Consider the following 17,762-nt stretch of genomic DNA (forward strand, 5'->3'; position numbering starts at 1 on the left):
CCTATGAATCACTTTTTATAATTTAAAATTTAGTTGAAATTTGACAATGGTCTCAGAATTTAAAGAAATTCAGTTTGATCCATATAGGATTTCACTGGTTCAAGGCTTTAACTATAGGGGGGAGAGTATAAGTTTACTCTGACACATCTTACCCCATGACTCATCAGTTTTAGTGATGTGGCCATATATTTATTACATGTATGTATATTTATTATAATAATAATAATTCCATACAGGTAACTGTAATTTAGAAACACTGCAAAATTGATAAGCATTTTCATTGTAAAACATGTCAGTTTGCACACAAAATGTATTTACCCAACAGGTCTAAAAATACACGTCACATACTCATAAATGTCGGTGAAAAACCACCAGTGTATTAAACCATTATAATTTACAATGGTTTTTGCCAAATTATTAAGCTTGAATTATTAGATGAAGCATTTTTGCCTGACGTTAGCTTTGCCTTTAAAGTTGTGTGCAAAAGAAATTGCAATGGTCTTTTCTTCCCTATTGTGACGTATATCCCTCTCAGTTCAATTATAGTAAACACACCAGAGAAAATATATGAAAATTATTTTTATTTTGGTACAGGCATTAATTGTGTACATCTCGGCACCCCTATGGAAGAGAGGCTTCTTTAGACAGACAGTGACGCGTGAGGTCACCATGATTATCATCACGGAAACGCAGAGGACAGTCCGATGATCCACAGCATTTGATCTGAGGAAGAGAACACACCTCTCCATGTATCTAGACTTTGATTATTTGTTCAACCTGGAAACGTCAAGTACACCAAAAGTCTAAGTGAGCATCCAACGATAGCAAGGTATCAAACGGCGTGACATTTTATTGTGGTTTCGGTTTCAGTGCAGACCTGGCCATTCCTTACAAATTTTTTTTTTGAGAATTATAAGGAGTCAACATTCTTACAACCATGCTCCTCTATAAAGTGGCAATAATAAGCACAGTGCATGCCAAAGCACAGCTGCCCCGTACATGCCTACTGAGATCAACGGTCTCTATTCAAAAAGGCTGGCTGGCGGCAGCCATGACGGCTATGTTTAACTGGAGCAGCTGACAGTAAACCACGTGTGCATTGAGAAAAGCACCGGTTCATGTCATATCCTAGGCCAAAAAGGTACAAGATAAAAGAATGCAAAGGCATTAAGGGAAATATCAATTATGGAGGCTTGTGATTGTGCTCGTTAATCAATAATCGTGTTAAAATCTGTGCCAGGAGCTACTATAAAGGGCAGTTTTAGTTACCAGGCACAGAAAGTATGAAGCACAATCTAAAAACAACAGAAAATCCAATTATTTAATTATAAACATGTGGAAATAGCTGACACTTAATTCATCTGGCTAAGCACAAAATAAACTAACAGAATATATTCAACAGAAGAAATGTTGGCACCAGAAACGATTGGTCTTGAGAGAGGAATTGGAAAAGGATATCAGCACTGACGAGATTAGGATACACGTCTCACAACCTCACAGAATTATTTCATCCAGACAGACATAAAGACGTCCTGCGCATGCCTAAGTCAGGACGCGTTTCCCTACATCTCAAAGAGAGGTCGTCCCTATCTCTCGAGGGGGTGCGATGGCATCTGTGGGCCAGTCCGAAGGGGCAGAAACGGTCGACAACTCACAGACAAAAGGCGAACAAACTCAAGTAAGTACTGTACGTTCATAACTAGCAAAGTGAGGACAGAGTCTGAGCGCGGCCGTAACGCGCCGCCGGATGCTCGGATTCTTCCACGAATTAAGTAAAAGTGGTCACAAATCTCCTCCACTTCCTCACGGTTTCCGCTCACCTCCATCCCCTCCCGATTCAACCATTAAAAACTCACTCTCACACATACTTAAAAGCCCACCGCTTGCACACACTGGCATCAGTTTAAGTGTTTTCAATATGAAACGATTTACACACTGAAGTCAGATTCTAACAGTTAGGAGGCCCTGCCCAACCCCGGCGATCGCTCTCCCTCACTCTCCCCGACGTCTGAGACGTGAAGAACGAGAGAGAGATCAGGAAAGGAAGAGAGAGGAGGATGGAGGGAACACGCTCGATGCTCAAGAGCGGCAGTATGGAGCCTTGTGATGTCGTCGCACTGTTCGTGATGTTCACGTGGTTTGGCAGCAGCTCTACTTCAGAACGAGGTGAAATCCATCACTGGTGTCATCTGAGGAGGAGCAAACGTCACAGAGGTGATGTGGAGAACAAGAGAAGCATCAGGGGTTTGAGCGAAACCTTTTTGGTGTTATTTGAAAATGTCTCACCTTGTATTGTGCTGACCATGAAACAGCTCTCATCGGGGAAGTTATAAACCATCTGTAAGCAGAAAAAGATGATCTTATATACATGAAGAGTTCAGATGCAATAGCTTCTAAAAGACACTTTGTTCAAAATGAGATAATACTGAGTGAATGCTCTCCACATATGGTATAAGTAAAATACTTTCACTTCAAACCCACTAAATCCCAGCCTCAGCCCATTCAGAAGTACTGGTACTTCGGTAGAAACCTGTACATAGAAGCCTGACAAAAATGCTCATTTTAAAGAAACACGTCAGACGGATTTAGAGTCTTTTGCATCTGAAGTCATCATATATATAAATATATATTAGGACTTATTTGAGTTACTAAGGTGATTTGTTTTTTCTTTAGAACTCACTGTCATTTTGTAAGTGATTCATTTACATCAGTTTGTTCAAACAATGTAGTCAATATCATTATTGCTTTATTGCATTATTGCATATAATTTGTAATTACTTTTATATTAAAATATAAAACAGTAGCTGTCAATATATATATATTATAAAAAAAACTATTATATATTATTATATATAACAATATATATATATATATATATATATATATATATATATATATATATATATATAATTTATTTATGTTTTATGGCAAAAATAAATAACTGCCTAAAAAGCTACACTGTGTAACTTTTTTAGTTTATTCTTAGCTAAAAACACTTAGTTCTTTCAAAAATATATGTGCTCATTAATGTATATTTACTTCTTTCAAGTAATAAAGTATTCTCGTAAGTTTATAATATGCCATTGAAAATACATACGGGTGAGGGGTTCGAATGCCGGTCGCCATGTTGCCCCTCCATCTTGAAAGTACATTAGCCAAAGAGGGACATACCCGTAAACTCAAGCTTCGCCTTTCGCGTTTTTACACTTGGCACTCATGGACGAGGTCGAACTAGAAGCCATGTTAATCTTGGACTAAACCGGTTTAAAGCTACACTGTGTGATATTTTCCCCCATCTAGCGGTGTAAAGGTATATGACCATCCAGTGAATAATAGTTTCTGTTCCTCCCAATTCTGATTTCGTTTTAACTCCTACGGTGGCCGATTTAGTCCAAGATTAACATGGCAATCCCCCTCTTCACATTCGACACGGTGCCATCGAGTGTTAAAACGTGAAAGGCGAAGCTTGAGTTTACGGGTATGTCCCTCTTTGGCTAATGTACTTTCAAGATGGAGGGTCAACATGGCGACCAGCATTCGAACCCCTCACCCGTATGTATTTTCAATGGCATATTATAAACTTACGAGAATACTTTATAACTTGAAAGAAGTAAATATACATTAATGAGCACATATATTTTTGAAAGAACTAAGTGATTTTAGCTAAGAATAAACTAAAAAAGTTACACAGTGTAGATTTAAAAGTGACTGTAATGTAATTTATAACAAAAGATTTCCATTTCAAATACCGGTAAATGTTGTTCTTTCGAAAAAGAAAAGAAAATATCACAGTTAGGCATTATTGATAATAATAACTAGAAATATTTCTTGAGGAGAAAATCATCATATTATAATGATTCCTGAAGGATCATGTGACACTGAAGACTGGAGTAATGATGCTGAAAATTTAGCTTTGATCACAGGAATACATTACAGTTTACAATATATTACAATAGAAAACAGAATTGTAATAATATTTTACAATATCGTACTTTTTACTGTGTTTTTGATCAAAGAAATGCAACCTTGAGCAGAAGAATCCTCTACATATTATGCCACTATTGCTTCATTCTGTTCTAACAATACATGATGTTCCCATTCACTAGACAAATCAGTCACATGATCCGGCATCTCACCGGCATGACCCATTTATTGATGGAAAATGATAACAGAACAAAACAAGTCCACAATGAAGTGCTTTTTATCTGTGGAATGATGCAAAACATTATTCAAATGAGCAGCCATGGTTGGCCAACTTATTAGCAGCAGCTGATAACAGGTAAAGAGAAGAGATGTGTGTTTACCTGGTCACTGAGCAGTATGTGTATCCCGGTGGGACCCTGTTTGTAGACTTGGTTGATGTGGACCAGCGGCAGCGCCAAGACACTGGAGATTTTCTTAGTAAGCTCACAAGCGGTCATCTCCTCAAGGTAAAGAGCGTGGTAAACTAAAACACAGACACGTTTAAAACTATTTCACAGGAGAAAACCTAAATTTAAAAAAAAAACACATCTGCAGAACCAAAAGCATACAGGAAGATTTTGACCTTGTTCATAAAAGACAAACAGGATTAACAATTTTGGACTTTATTTTAAGGTGTCCTTGTTACAGTGTAATTATAAAATCGAGTACTGAATAATATTACTCACTATAGAGTAAAGTTTGGTTTAGCTGTTTGTAATTATGCAAAATTAACCGTTATTATACAGACAGGTCCCGTTTTGCCCAGTTTTAGATTAGGCTGTGATGCATTGTGTGATAAAACAGTAGTAATAGTATTTTTCCAATCAACAAAACATTGTTCTGTAGAATTCATACTTTTAGACTTGAGTAACCTGATTATTTTCTTGGTGAATGAGTTCATGGTCTGACCAGAGAGGGTCAACTGTGCGCTGTTAGTCTGTTATTAGAAGTGGCTACAGAGAGAGCGCCGTCGGGTTTGAGTTGTGGTCTTGTTGCCGTCAAGTCACATTTATTTACATAGTACTTTATACAATACATGTCTATTGTATTTACGTGTACGTGTATTCATTTAATAAAAAAAATACAGTGGAACAGTAATATTGTGAAATGAAGAATTTAAGAATTTAAAATTACTTTCGAATAAAATAACTATAATTTTAAAATCTAATTTATTCCTGTGATTAAAGCTGAAATTCCAGCCTCATTACTCCAGTCTTCAGTGTCACATGATTTGATACTCAAGAAACATTTATGATTATTATCAAGGTTGAAAACAGTCGTGCTGCTCAATATTTTTGTGGAAACTGACTAATTTAATACTTAAATAAATGTATTAATTTCTTAATAAGAAAGAATGCTGTCTGATGTCTGTCCAACAATTTTCAAATACTGTAATATAATTATGCTTAAAGGGTTAGTTCACACAAAACTATTTCATGAATTACTCACCCTCATGTCGTTGGACACCCGTAAGACCTTTGTTTATCTTCAGAACACAAATGAAGATATTTTTGTTGAAAGCTGAGAAAGGCTTCAGAAAGGCCTCCATTAGCATTCAGTACATTCCCACTCACAAGACCCATAAAGGCACTAAAGACTTCGTTACAAAGTCCATCTCACTACAGTGACTGTACAATAATGTTACAATGCGACGAAAACAGTTTTTTGTGCGCAAAAAATAAATCAAAATAATGACTTTATCCGGCAAGTTATTGTCTTCCGTGTAGGTCTCTGACGTGAACTCACGTGATAGCGGCGGCTCCTCCTCTTCCGGGTCATGTATTGAACGGCGGATCTGCGTCATATTCTCGCGCATGCGTCGAGTTCACATCAATAACTTGGTGGATATCGTTAAGTCGTTATTTTGATTTTTGTGCACACAATAACCATTTTCGTCGCATTGTAACATTATTGTACAGCCACTGTAGTGAGATGGACTTTGTAATGTCTTCTTTAGTGCCTTTATGGGTCTTGTGAGTGGGAATGAATGCCAATGGAGGCCTTTCTGAAGCCTTTCTCAGCTCTCAACAAAAATATCTTCATTTGTGTTCTGAAGATGAACGAAGGTCTTACGGGTGTCCAACGACATGAGGGTGAGTAATTAATGAAATCATTTTCATTTTTGGGTGAACTAACCTATTTAATTTCCTTACTAAAATTCAGTAATCATTAGAAAAAGGTTCATTAATATGAATGCCATTTTATATCACCAATCATAAAAACAAAACCCTGTGAATTTTATATAGTCATTCACCTTATGATTTTCAGATCATGTGTTATAATAGTGCATCAGGAAAAATGAGAACACTTTTGATAGTACTTTGTTGAAAGTTCATTATTATATATCAATCAGTTTTGTGTTGCTGAATGACGCTGCACTGCATGTTTGGGCTATGTTAGGAACGTATGTGCATGTTTCTACGATTGACATTTACACACCAGGTATGGATGTGGGACTGCGGTGTTCGCCGTTTTTGCTGTGGCCACGTTTCTCCAGCAGAGGGCTCTCGCTCTGAGACGCCTCCAGAGACACATAGACCGTGAGTCGGGGACGCACTGCTCTGTACAGCGACACAAACACACAATCCTTCAGTTCACTCTTTCATTATGGTCAGAAAACAAGTCAATTATATTTAACATCACTTCTGTTATCCTACCGTGATTTAAGTGCATTGTAGAGTCTAATTCCATCAGCCGCACCACAAATTTGGACTAAATCCTCACGAGTTAATTTCAGTAGATCAGAACCTAGGATGGGAAAAGACTTATTATCAAATCGGTCTTATTATTAATTAGTTTAGTTTAATAATGAGTATGTGTTAGGGCTGGGTATCAACACAGATTTCACTATATGATTAGACTCAGAAATTCCCAATTCCCAGTAAATTTTGAATCTGATCCAGTCTGATTGTATAATTCTCTTGTACTGTCCATTTTGCTTACGCTTGAAAGACACTGTTAATTATACACATCTGTTTCAGACTGATTCCAACTGGCAACTCGTCTTTTTGAACCATTCATTTAAAGAGCCAGTTCATAAGAATCATTTCTTTGTGAATCAGAAAACACGGTATGTTTGTTTTAATGAGCAGCTCGTCAGCAGCACAACTGAGAATCGTATGCGGTTAATTCAAATTAAGACTGAGATTAATCAGAAACAGATATTTTTACCCAGCCCTAAAGGAGTAGTTTACATTTTGCACTAAAACTGATCATGTGAATGTTTAAATACCTGAGAAATGGGTGAAAACACGACTGTATGAGTTGAATCTGTTCTTAAGGAGCCACTTCTGTGTATCCTGTATAGAGGTTGTGGGACTCAGAGACTGCAGAGAGTTCATAGATTTAATTATTTTCATTTTCATCAATTTAAACAACACATCTTATTGCAACCATATCAATTCTGCATACGCACCTTAAAAGGTGCGGCTAAAGGTACTGTATGTAAGAATGACTAGTGAGTTAGTGGTTGAAATGGGTACTGCAGTCCAAACTCAAAATATGATTTGACCCGCCCCTCCTCCTCAGACTCGACGCTCACATGGGTTGCCAGTTTAAGGACACGCAATAGGAACGAACGCAATTGACAATGGAAGGCGAGGAGACTCACACACTGTAATGTGCTTCCGTTCATAGAGGTTTTTAGATGGATGCTGAGGCTTTTTAGGTTGGGTAGAATCTGTGATCTCTGACCCAGTTTGTCCGCTGGCAGCAATACACTGTGTTTTCCACCAACTGGCGACTTGTGGTGTCGAAATACTATTGGGTAAATTGGCAACGTGCGCCATCACACAGACCAAAACAAAAACAATCTGACACAGAACACACATTTTTAAAGTAGAATAACTGTAGAAATGCTGTAGCATTGTTTTTCGGAAAACTCAACATATGATGGTATTATTATGTTTTAGTACGGTCAAAAACTTACATACAGCACCTTTAATATCCCCCCACCCCTAAAAAATGTTTCATATACAAAGACATATTTAAAACTTTTTTTTACAATCTTGTAAATTCATGAGATTAAGGGCCAGATTTACTAACAGCTTTTTTTTTAGCCATTTATATAGCGCTTTCAGATGTACTACTGTACACCCAAAGCGCTTTACACTCATGTAGCGACTCAGGCGAATCAAACACACAATCGCCAGTTACCTTTAACAAATATGTTTTGAAAGTGTGCTGATGGACAGACCTTCCCCCAACACAACAGAGAAGGATTCTTCAGCTACCCTGGAAACCATCTGATAAGATCTTTTATGACCGGAAAGAATGTGGCCACATGAAGTCTTATACACAAAGACTTTAAGACACAGAGCTTTTGCCTCAAATTATAGACAAACCATCTATAAATGAACATGCACCCCAGGACATTATATGTAAACACATAACTGTTTTGTAAAATGTTTATTCTGTATGGTATTTTGCATATTTTTATCTTTGTCTTAACAAAGTACTAGTTCAGATAACCTCATATATGTCATGTCTCCTATCAAATTAATGCTCACTTCACGACTTACACTTCCATGTATATCACTTATTCAGAAAATGCAGTGTGTGTTTGTTGCATTAATTATAGTATGAAGACTCAGAGACCCACTGAGTCGAACTTTCAAACAAAGGGCAATAAATTCTGCTGAGGAATTTCCCGCCGGGAAATCCCAACACTCTCATTGGTTAAGTCTAACCCTGGAGGGTGGGACTATTTCCAGACCTTAAAAGACCAGTGAAGACAGGCCCCAACTCTTCTCTTCCTCTCGCTCTTCTCTCTCTGGCTGAACCAACACGTCATCGTGGCTGGCCCTTGAGCCAGGCCACCAATGCAGGCCCTCCAAGCAGGCCTCAGCCCTTCCAAAAATCTTCTCTTCTACAATCCGATCTTCAAGAACACGAAGCCTCGCTAAAGCAAACAGCCGCTTCCCTCCCAACCTCGGAAAGGACCGCCGGACACGCAGAGACACGCAGAGACACATACGCACACAAGTGAGAAGCCAAAACGAAACCAAAAAGAATGCAAGTATTCTTATTCTTACTGCTGTAAAGAGGATGTGTTATTCTCCCGTTGGGATAAATTAACTCCGTGAAGGTCGTATTTGGTTGAACTGAAGGAAAGCTGTTTCTTACCCTCCCCCACTCTCTTTGTCTCTCTCTCTCCCTCTCTCTTTGTCTCTCTCTCTCTCTTTTATCTCTCTCTAACTTCAGTCTATTCATTATTCTCTTTTATGTATTCTTTCGTTAATATCTATACTTCTACTCTCTTGATGCATATTTAGTATGTACTTTCTGTGTGAATTGTAGTGTTATTTTTAGTCTGTGTTTATTAAACCTTCAAAAGACATTTAATGAGTTGAATCTGTTATTCTGCCACATACACAAAGTCAATGAAACGTGCGATCTAAACGTTACCTAACTGCTTATGCTACTATGTTAGTAAAGTAAACTGTATGACCATTTGAAATATTGAACTTATCCTGATCAGTAAAGTTAATGTTTCTTATGCGCTCGTAAAGCAGTAATCCCTTTATTGAGAATTGATTTGAAAAGTCTATAACTAATTTGCAGGACAAACTTAGTAGGATAATTTCAAGCAATTCCGTAAAGGGTTACTTGTATTTAATTAAACAATTTTCCCTATCGGAAAATTTTAATACGTAATGAACAACTGGCAAATTATATTCATAAATTCATGAATATTGAATATTAAATCCCTTTTGAGTTAATTATTCCCCGAGACATTAAACTCATGAGTCGTTGTTGTTACACTCATGTCAGGGGTCTCTCCTCAGCCACCACCAGTGTGTAGCTCCACTCGGATGATGCAACGGCAGCCACAGTACAACGGCGCCAGCACGCTCACCACACACCAGCGATAGGTGGAGAGGAGAGAGGGTGATAGAGCCAATTCAGTGCATGGGGATTATTAGGAGGCCATGATTGGTAGGGGACAATCGAGGGATTTTAGCCAGGACATCAAGGGTTACACCCCTACTCTTTACCAGAAGTGCCATGGGATTTTTAATGACCACATGGAGTCTAGACCTCGGTTTAACGTCTCATCCGAAAGACGGTGCTCTCTGACAGTATAGTGTCCCCATCGCTATACTGGGGCGTTAGGACTCACACAGACCACAGGGTGAGCACCCCCTGCTGGCCTTACTAACACCTCTACCAGCAGCAACCTACTTTTCCCAGTTGGTCTCCCATCCAGGTACTGACCAGGCTCAGCCCTGCTTAGCTTCAGTGGGAAACCAGTCTTGGGCTACAGGGTAATATGGCTGCTGGCAGGGTGATTGAGCTTGCGCCAGCTCAAACCCTCTTTTGGCATTAAAAATCTACTGTCAGGATTTACTAAAGGCATGCAGTGAAAAATAGCACTTAAAAATGTGTGGACACCTCACCTTATTGCATATGCATTTGTAGGAGTTTCCCTTTTAGATGCAAAATTTATGCGAGGAGAGTATTTAAATAATCATGCAAGGTGATTTACTAAGGTTTGCACTCGTCAATTTACTGGTGTTTGCACCACTGGCATTTAACACCCAAAAAGAAAAGAGGAAGAAGGAGGAAAATAATTTTGTCCACTTGTGTTCATTTATTCGGAATGTCTAAGAAAGACATTATTTGAACACACCGCTTGCCAAGCCACATTATTAGTACTCACACATCCTTATCATCGGCTCTGCCTGTTTGTGGCCCTATGCTAGTTTTGTGTTTGTCATAACGGCAATGAGATGCTGCATCTGAATTCTTAATTTTGTGCATTGTAAGTAGATCATCTGCAGAACTATCCACTTCCATCAGTGCTTTTATGGGATTGCGGTCTCATGCTAATTAGCCCAGTTTAGTAAATCTGGCATTTAACCTTCAGTTATATCAGTAGCCTATATGGAGGCCATGACTCTAAATCATCTTGCCAGAGCTAAATCCGCAATAAAAGCTGATTTTGCTCTGGTAAGATGCATCATAATGTGCACCCTTAAAGCAAAATATTAAAAATAAGACATACAAACATATACTAACCTCCACAGATATGAGGCAACCAAGGTCCACTTGATGGTTAGGGGAAGATGACTCACTAAAAACAGAAGTAAAAGCATTAGCCAAAGAATAACTGAGGTTCATGGGACACTGTAAAAGAAACCAAGATCTTTCAGGGGAGCGTCACCTGTCTGGTACTGTGCTGCTAGTGCTGTAGGAGTTTGTGCTGGAGGTGAAGGTGGGTGTAGCTGCTGTATTGGGGTTGACGTATGCATTATCTGGCCATGGAGAGCACTACAATGGGAGAAAGAGAGATATGTCAGAAGTCAGAAGTGATGCTAAATAAAAGTGTTAGTGTGGAGCTCTAAAATATGATCTGACTAGGGCTTCCCCCGACAAAAGAGTTTTCTAGTTGACTGGTAGTCGTACATTTAAGTCACAAGTTTCATGTATATAATATTAATTCATATGCAATAATATATACATTATATGAACCATTGAGCCGTTGAAATATAAATTAAGCACTCAAGCGCACACATAAACTTGCTGCAAGGCACCGGTATTAATGTGTCAGACAAAACAGAAAAGAGACTGTCTGAACATTTTTATTTATTTATTTATTAATAAACTAGTGTCAGCTGCAAAGATGAAGTTAACGATGGTGACTCGTTATCTCCATAGTATATTAAGAGAGAAATGCACGTTAGGTTTAACATCATGCAGTAAGTGTGGTACTAATTTACCTTCCACACTCCGCCTGTGTTGAATATGCACCTAAAAATCAGTAAATAGTGTAGGCGAATTTGAGCACTGGTAAGTACAGTAGGGACCCTGGCTCAATACACATTGTGACACTGATGGTGACATGACAACGTCCTTGTTAAGATTGGACCCGGGGATGGAGGACAGAAGTGACAAGGAAAACCGCTGAGTAAGGTTTGAGGGTGATTTATTGGTGCCACTGCCACATGGTCCCACAACAAATGTGCAAGAAAAATTTAAAGAAACACTAACTGTAAAATATTTCCAATATATAACATGATCAGCTAAATTCAAAAATTGTATCTGCATATACAGTAAACTCAAACACCACTTCCTACTACTACTGTACTGTACCCCTGGACCATACCACTTCAATACACGCATATATATATATATATATATATATATATATATATATATATATATATATATATATATATATATATATATATATATATATATATATATATATATATATAATTAAACATACATACAATACCTTTAATCTGCAGTTCTATATCAGAGCACATAAATAACAAAAATAATTCAAACAAAAATAAATATAATTTACAGATACAGGCACAATCAACATGGAAGAGCTGATCTGACACGGCGAATAGGCTGTATAAATTAACTGGGTTTTTAACTGTACAAGTTTATAATAACAAGTTTGATAAAGACTCTTCAAAAGTGTTAAATGTATTTGTAACATATATGGCGCTGTATGGACCAAACAATATGGACCAGATGGGAATATGGCAATGTGATTGTGGCAAGGGGGGCGTGGTTCAGCGAGGTCTGCAGCGGGAGAGAGAGCCGCGGGACGAGCGGTAAGTGAGTGGGTTGGACGCAGATTAATAACACCTGTCTCTTGTTCCAGTAATGAGCGCGGAGAGGGTATAAAACCTCGGCGGAACCAGAGACCAGAAAGAGAGAGAGACGGACGGTTGATGCTGAAACACGGACTGAGAAACCGGAAGCCGGAAGTACCGACCCGGAAGTGATCGCGAGTGTTTGGAGTTGGAAAGAATCTCCACACTACTAAGTGTGCTTTTGATATTGAGTTGATAAATAAAAGAGCATCAACCGTCCAGCCGACCCCCGTGTCCTCTTCCTTCCTCACATTAAGAACTTTGTTACATTGGTGCCGAAACCCGGGAGGAAGTAGGACAGCGCCGCCGCCATGCAGACGCCCTCCGCCTCGCCATTTGCGGACATTATTACATCCCTCGCGGTCCTCCATCAGGACCAACACCAAGCCATGCTGGACCTTCGGGCAGACCAGGAGCGCCGCTTCGAGGCCATTGTCCGAGGCCAGCAAGAGGACCGCGAGAAGTTCCGGAGCTGGATCGACCGGGAGGCTCGCACCGAAGCCGCCGGGCTCGCCAGCGCACCGGTCCACGTGCCCCTGCACAAAATGGGGCCACAGGATGACCCAGAGGCGTTCGTTGACCTCTTTCAAAAGGCCGCGGAGGCCTGCGGGTGGCCCCGGGCACAGTGGCCGGTGCGCCTGATACCACTGCTGACAGGCGAGGCCCAGGCGGCTGCACAACAGCTACCGGTGGCGAACCTCCTGGACTATGATGACCTAAAGAAGGCCATCCTCCAGCGGGTCGGCCGCTCCCCGGAGCAACACCGACAGAGGTTCCGCTCCCTGGAGTGGGGGGAGGCCGGCCGACCCTTCGCGATGGCCCAATAGCTCCGGGACTCATGCCGCAGATGGCTCCTGGCCGGCGGAAGCGACGTGGACCACATCGTCGATCTGGTGGTACTGGAGCAGTTCATCGCTCGGCTCCCAAGGAAAACTGCCGAGTGGGTCCAGTGCCACCGGCCCACGTCGCTGGAGACGGCCATCCACCTGGCGGAGGACCACCTGGTGGCGTGCCCGGGGGTCGGCGCACCCCTTTTAACCTCTCGCTCTCTCTCTCCCCCCTCTGTGTCTCCCTCTCCTCCTATCCCTCTCCCTAGGTCACGCCCTCCGGGCCCTCCTCGGATTTCCCCCAGAGGCCGGGGTGGGATGGGCCCTGGACCGCTCGGGAGTTCGCGGGCTCCGCCCAGGGGGGCGGGGCTGCTGGGGATGGGGGGTGATAGTGGCTCTGGTTCCGCGCCCTCCCCGCGCTCATTGTCCAACCCACTCCCCGCCGCAGGGGTGGCGGGTAAGCCTGGGCTGGCCTGCTGGCGGTGCGGTGATCTGGATCATTTTGTGGACCGATGTCCGAGGATGGACATCGGGACAATGATCCGGATCCCGGACGTCCAGCGGACCACCCCCGATCAAGCAGGAGAGTACCAAATTCCTGTAAGTATCAAGGGGGGTACATATCAGGCCTTGGTGGATTCAGGATGTAACCAAACCTCGATCCATCAAAGCCTGATGCAGCCTGGGGCATTGGATACAAGCCGCATGGTTAAGGTACGGTGTGTGCACGGGGATGTGGTGGAATATCCGGTTGTCCCAGTCACGATACAATTTCGGGGGCAAAAGCATAGTATACACAAATCCGGCGAAACACGGAAGTAAAGCATCGCCGCCATTACTGCGTGCCTCGCTGCTAAGGACTTAGAGCAGTGCGTACACGAAAACACTTCTCAAATGAGGTTAATAGCTTAACAATGACTGATTCTCCCCTCATGTCATGTTATAATAGCCTACCTTTTTTTCCCTTATAAATTATTTTTATTTTTGTTACGAATGCATACTATTATTATTTTCCCCCCTGTTTGTATTCAGGATATTAAGAGCTGCTCCATCAGGCTATATCTTTTCTGTATCCTATTTCGAATTCGAAGAAGTTGATTTTATGCAGCGATATTTGTTTGTAAATCTTGATACTTTCAATAATAATACAATTAATTGATTAATATATAAATAAATAGCAGCGCGCGGCAGTAACGTTAATGCACGGCGCGCTGTGATGAACGTAAAGAAAACCACTTAAAGACAGAGAATAATTAAAGCATACGTGTCCATTACAAACGGACCTAGTCACAATTAACGTTAGACATATATGAAATGATCAGTTACAAAAAATATGGCCTTATTAAATCAGCACGTAAACTTGCGTGACCTACCGATGTGCTCATGCATATGTTCACAAGCTGCAATAAATAGCCACGACCAGTTGTAGCAATAGAATACATCTTCCTACAGGTATAAGATTATTTTATTAATCATCTGGCATGCGATGAGCGTCAGAACCTAAACTACAGGGCATGAGTTCGGGATGGATTGGCCAGATACTGCATCCTACATCACAGATCAGCCGCTGCGTATGAATCAGTGTCGTGAGGTTTTCAGGCAGTGGACTCGTACCATAATATGTCAGTAACAATAGAGAAAACTACGAAGTTACATTTGTGTAATTGTGACTTAAAGTCCCTTTGTAACAGGCACGTATGTTTTATTTATTTTCTGTTATCATTTACAGCGCGTCGTGCATTACTGCCACGCGCTGCTCTAAGTGCAGCATAAGTCCTCATAACTGTTCGTTATTTCATGTTCTCAAAACGTGTTTGTGTAAAACAATTCCATGATCACGGAAAGCAGGGCCCTAATATTAGCAACACAGCTCACAATGACATTGTTCAGTTTTATTGCTGTCTTATACATTACATTTGGCAGACGCATTTATACATTAATACATCCTGTTGTCAATAAATTACCTTTCTGTAAGTTTTGGCCAATGCCTGACATCATCTACCCAATGTTCCCTTTCACCAGACATTTTATTTAATGTGCAGGATCCGCTTTCATTGAAATGTCATTAGAGGACACCGGCAAGTGTCACACCGTCACGCACTTCGCAGGCACGCAGTAATGGCGGCAGGCAAGATGGCGGCGCCCATAAAGTTCGCGGCGGATTTGTGTATAGAGGTGGCGGTTAGTCCACACCTCCGGCATCCGCTAATTCTGGGGACGAATTGGCCCGCCTTTACGGCTTTATTGGGATCGTTGTGTGCGGATGCCGCTTGGGGGAAAAAGGCAAGGAAGGGGGCGGTGCGAGTACAGCTTGGGGAGACTGAACCGGGACCCTCGGAGACAACTCCAGAGGAACCGAGCGGGATTGAGAGACTAATTCTCTCGGACCGCGATGACTTTCCTCTGGAGCAGTCCCAGGACGACACCCTTAAGAACGCTTTCCAGCAGGTCCGATCGATCGACGGACAGTCTCTCCAACCTGCCTTGCCTGTCTCCTATCCTTATTTTGCCATAATAAAAGATCGGTTGTATCGAGTGACCCAAGACACTCAGACAAAGGTAGATACAACCCAGTTGTTAGTACCAAAGAGCCGCCGGGAAATGCTTTTCCAGGCGGCTCACTCTAACCCGATGGCGGGCCACCTGGGACAGGCGGCCACGCTGAATCGTTTAATGACCCGATTTTTTTGGCCAGGCATTCATGACAATGTGCGCAGGTGGTGCGCGTCTTGTCCTGAATGTCAGTTGGTGAATCCACTGGCCGCCCCAAAAGCGCCATTGCGCCCCCTTCCATTAATGCAGGTCCCCTTCGAGAGAATTGCGATGGACCTCATCGGGCCATTAGAGCGATCCGCACGCGGACATCGTTTTGCGCTAGTTATCGTGGACTACGCAACACGATATCCGGAAGCAGTGGCTCTCCGCAACATCTCTGCGAAGAGTGTTGCGGACGCACTGTTTCGTTTAATCTCCCGAGTGGGGATTCCGAAGGAAATCCTCACTGATCAAGGCACGGCGTTTATGTCACGCACGTTAAGCGAATTGTACGGATTATTGGGCATTAAATCCATTCGAACAAGCGTCTATCACCCACAAACAGACGGCTTGGTCGAACGATTTAATCGCACTCTTAAATCCATGATCCGTAAATTCGTACAGGAAGACGCCAAAAATTGGGATCGGTGGTTAGAACCCCTCTTATTTGCTGTGCGGGAGGTCCCGCAAGCCTCCACGGGGTTTTCCCCCTTCGAGCTTCTCTACGGACGGCAGCCCCGGGGGGTGCTGGACGTCCTACGAGAAACTTGGGAGGAGGGGCCTTCTTTGGCCAAGAACGAAATTCAGTATGTGCTGGACTTGCGAACAAAACTCCACACCTTGGGGCGGCTATCGAGGGAGAATTTGTTGCAAGCCCAGGACCGCCAGAGCCGGTCATGTAACAGGGGTACAAAACTACGCAAATTTACACCGGGAGAGAAAGTGCTCGTTCTACTCCCTACGTCGAGCTCAAAATTAATGTCAAAGTGGCAGGGGCCGTTTGAGGTCGCACGACAGGTAGGAGAGCTCGATTATGAAGTGATACGATCCGATAGGAACGGGGCACGTCAAATATACCACCTCAACCTGCTAAAAAAATGGAATGAGGTGGAATCAGTGTTGTTGGCAACGGTGATCGGGGGAGAGGATGATCTCGGGCCAGAGGCGAGCATTAAAGCACAATCAGTCGCGCTGGCCCCTGGGGGAGATCACCTCTCACCGTTACAACTCACTGATTTATCAAAATTACAGGCGGAGTTCGCTGACGTGTTCTCGCCCCTACCGGGACGTACCGACTTGATTCAGCACCATATCGAGACCGAGCCGGGCGTGGTAGTTCGCAGCCGGCCGTATCGCTTGCCTGAACACAAGAAAAAGGTAGTTCAGGAAGAATTAGGCGCAATGCTCGACATGGGAGTAATCGAGGAGTCCAACAGTGACTGGGCGAGCCCGATAGTTTTGGTCCCCAAAACAGACGGCTCGGTCAGGTTCTGTGTGGACTACCGCAAGGTGAACGCTGTGTCGAAATTCGACGCATATCCAATGCCGCGGGTTGACGAGTTGCTTGATCGGTTGGGCACGGCTCGATTTTATTCGACGCTGGACTTAACAAAGGGCTATTGGCAGATCCCCTTGTCTCCATTGTCCAAAGAAAAGACAGCTTTCACCACGCCGTTTGGATTGCACCAATTTGTCACGCTTCCTTTCGGGTTGTTCGGGGCGCCCGCTACCTTTCAGCGCCTCATGGACAGGATTTTGCGTCCCCATGCCGCATATGCTGCTGCCTATCTGGATGATATCGTGATTTACAGTCACGATTGGCAGC

General features: G+C 42.3%; 1 protein-coding gene across 1 annotated transcript in view; it reads right to left on the reverse strand.

The window, feature by feature from the left end:
* Positions 1-564: 564 nt before the first annotated feature.
* Positions 565-17,762, reverse strand: part of ubp1 (upstream binding protein 1) — a 46,154-nt gene continuing 28,956 nt past the window's right edge. The window contains exons 9-16 of the mRNA XM_067425344.1: positions 11,129-11,235; positions 10,984-11,038; positions 7,196-7,289; positions 6,621-6,711; positions 6,403-6,524; positions 4,305-4,447; positions 2,287-2,338; positions 565-2,189 (exon numbers count right to left, since the gene is read on the reverse strand). Of these exons, the coding sequence (XP_067281445.1) occupies positions 2,152-2,189; positions 2,287-2,338; positions 4,305-4,447; positions 6,403-6,524; positions 6,621-6,711; positions 7,196-7,289; positions 10,984-11,038; positions 11,129-11,235 (702 nt within the window). The 3' untranslated portion in view covers positions 565-2,151. The remainder of the gene's footprint in view (positions 2,190-2,286; positions 2,339-4,304; positions 4,448-6,402; positions 6,525-6,620; positions 6,712-7,195; positions 7,290-10,983; positions 11,039-11,128; positions 11,236-17,762) is intronic.

This window comes from Pseudorasbora parva, chromosome 19, assembly GCF_024679245.1.
Source record: "Pseudorasbora parva isolate DD20220531a chromosome 19, ASM2467924v1, whole genome shotgun sequence".
Classification (NCBI taxonomy): domain Eukaryota; kingdom Metazoa; phylum Chordata; class Actinopteri; order Cypriniformes; family Gobionidae; genus Pseudorasbora; species Pseudorasbora parva.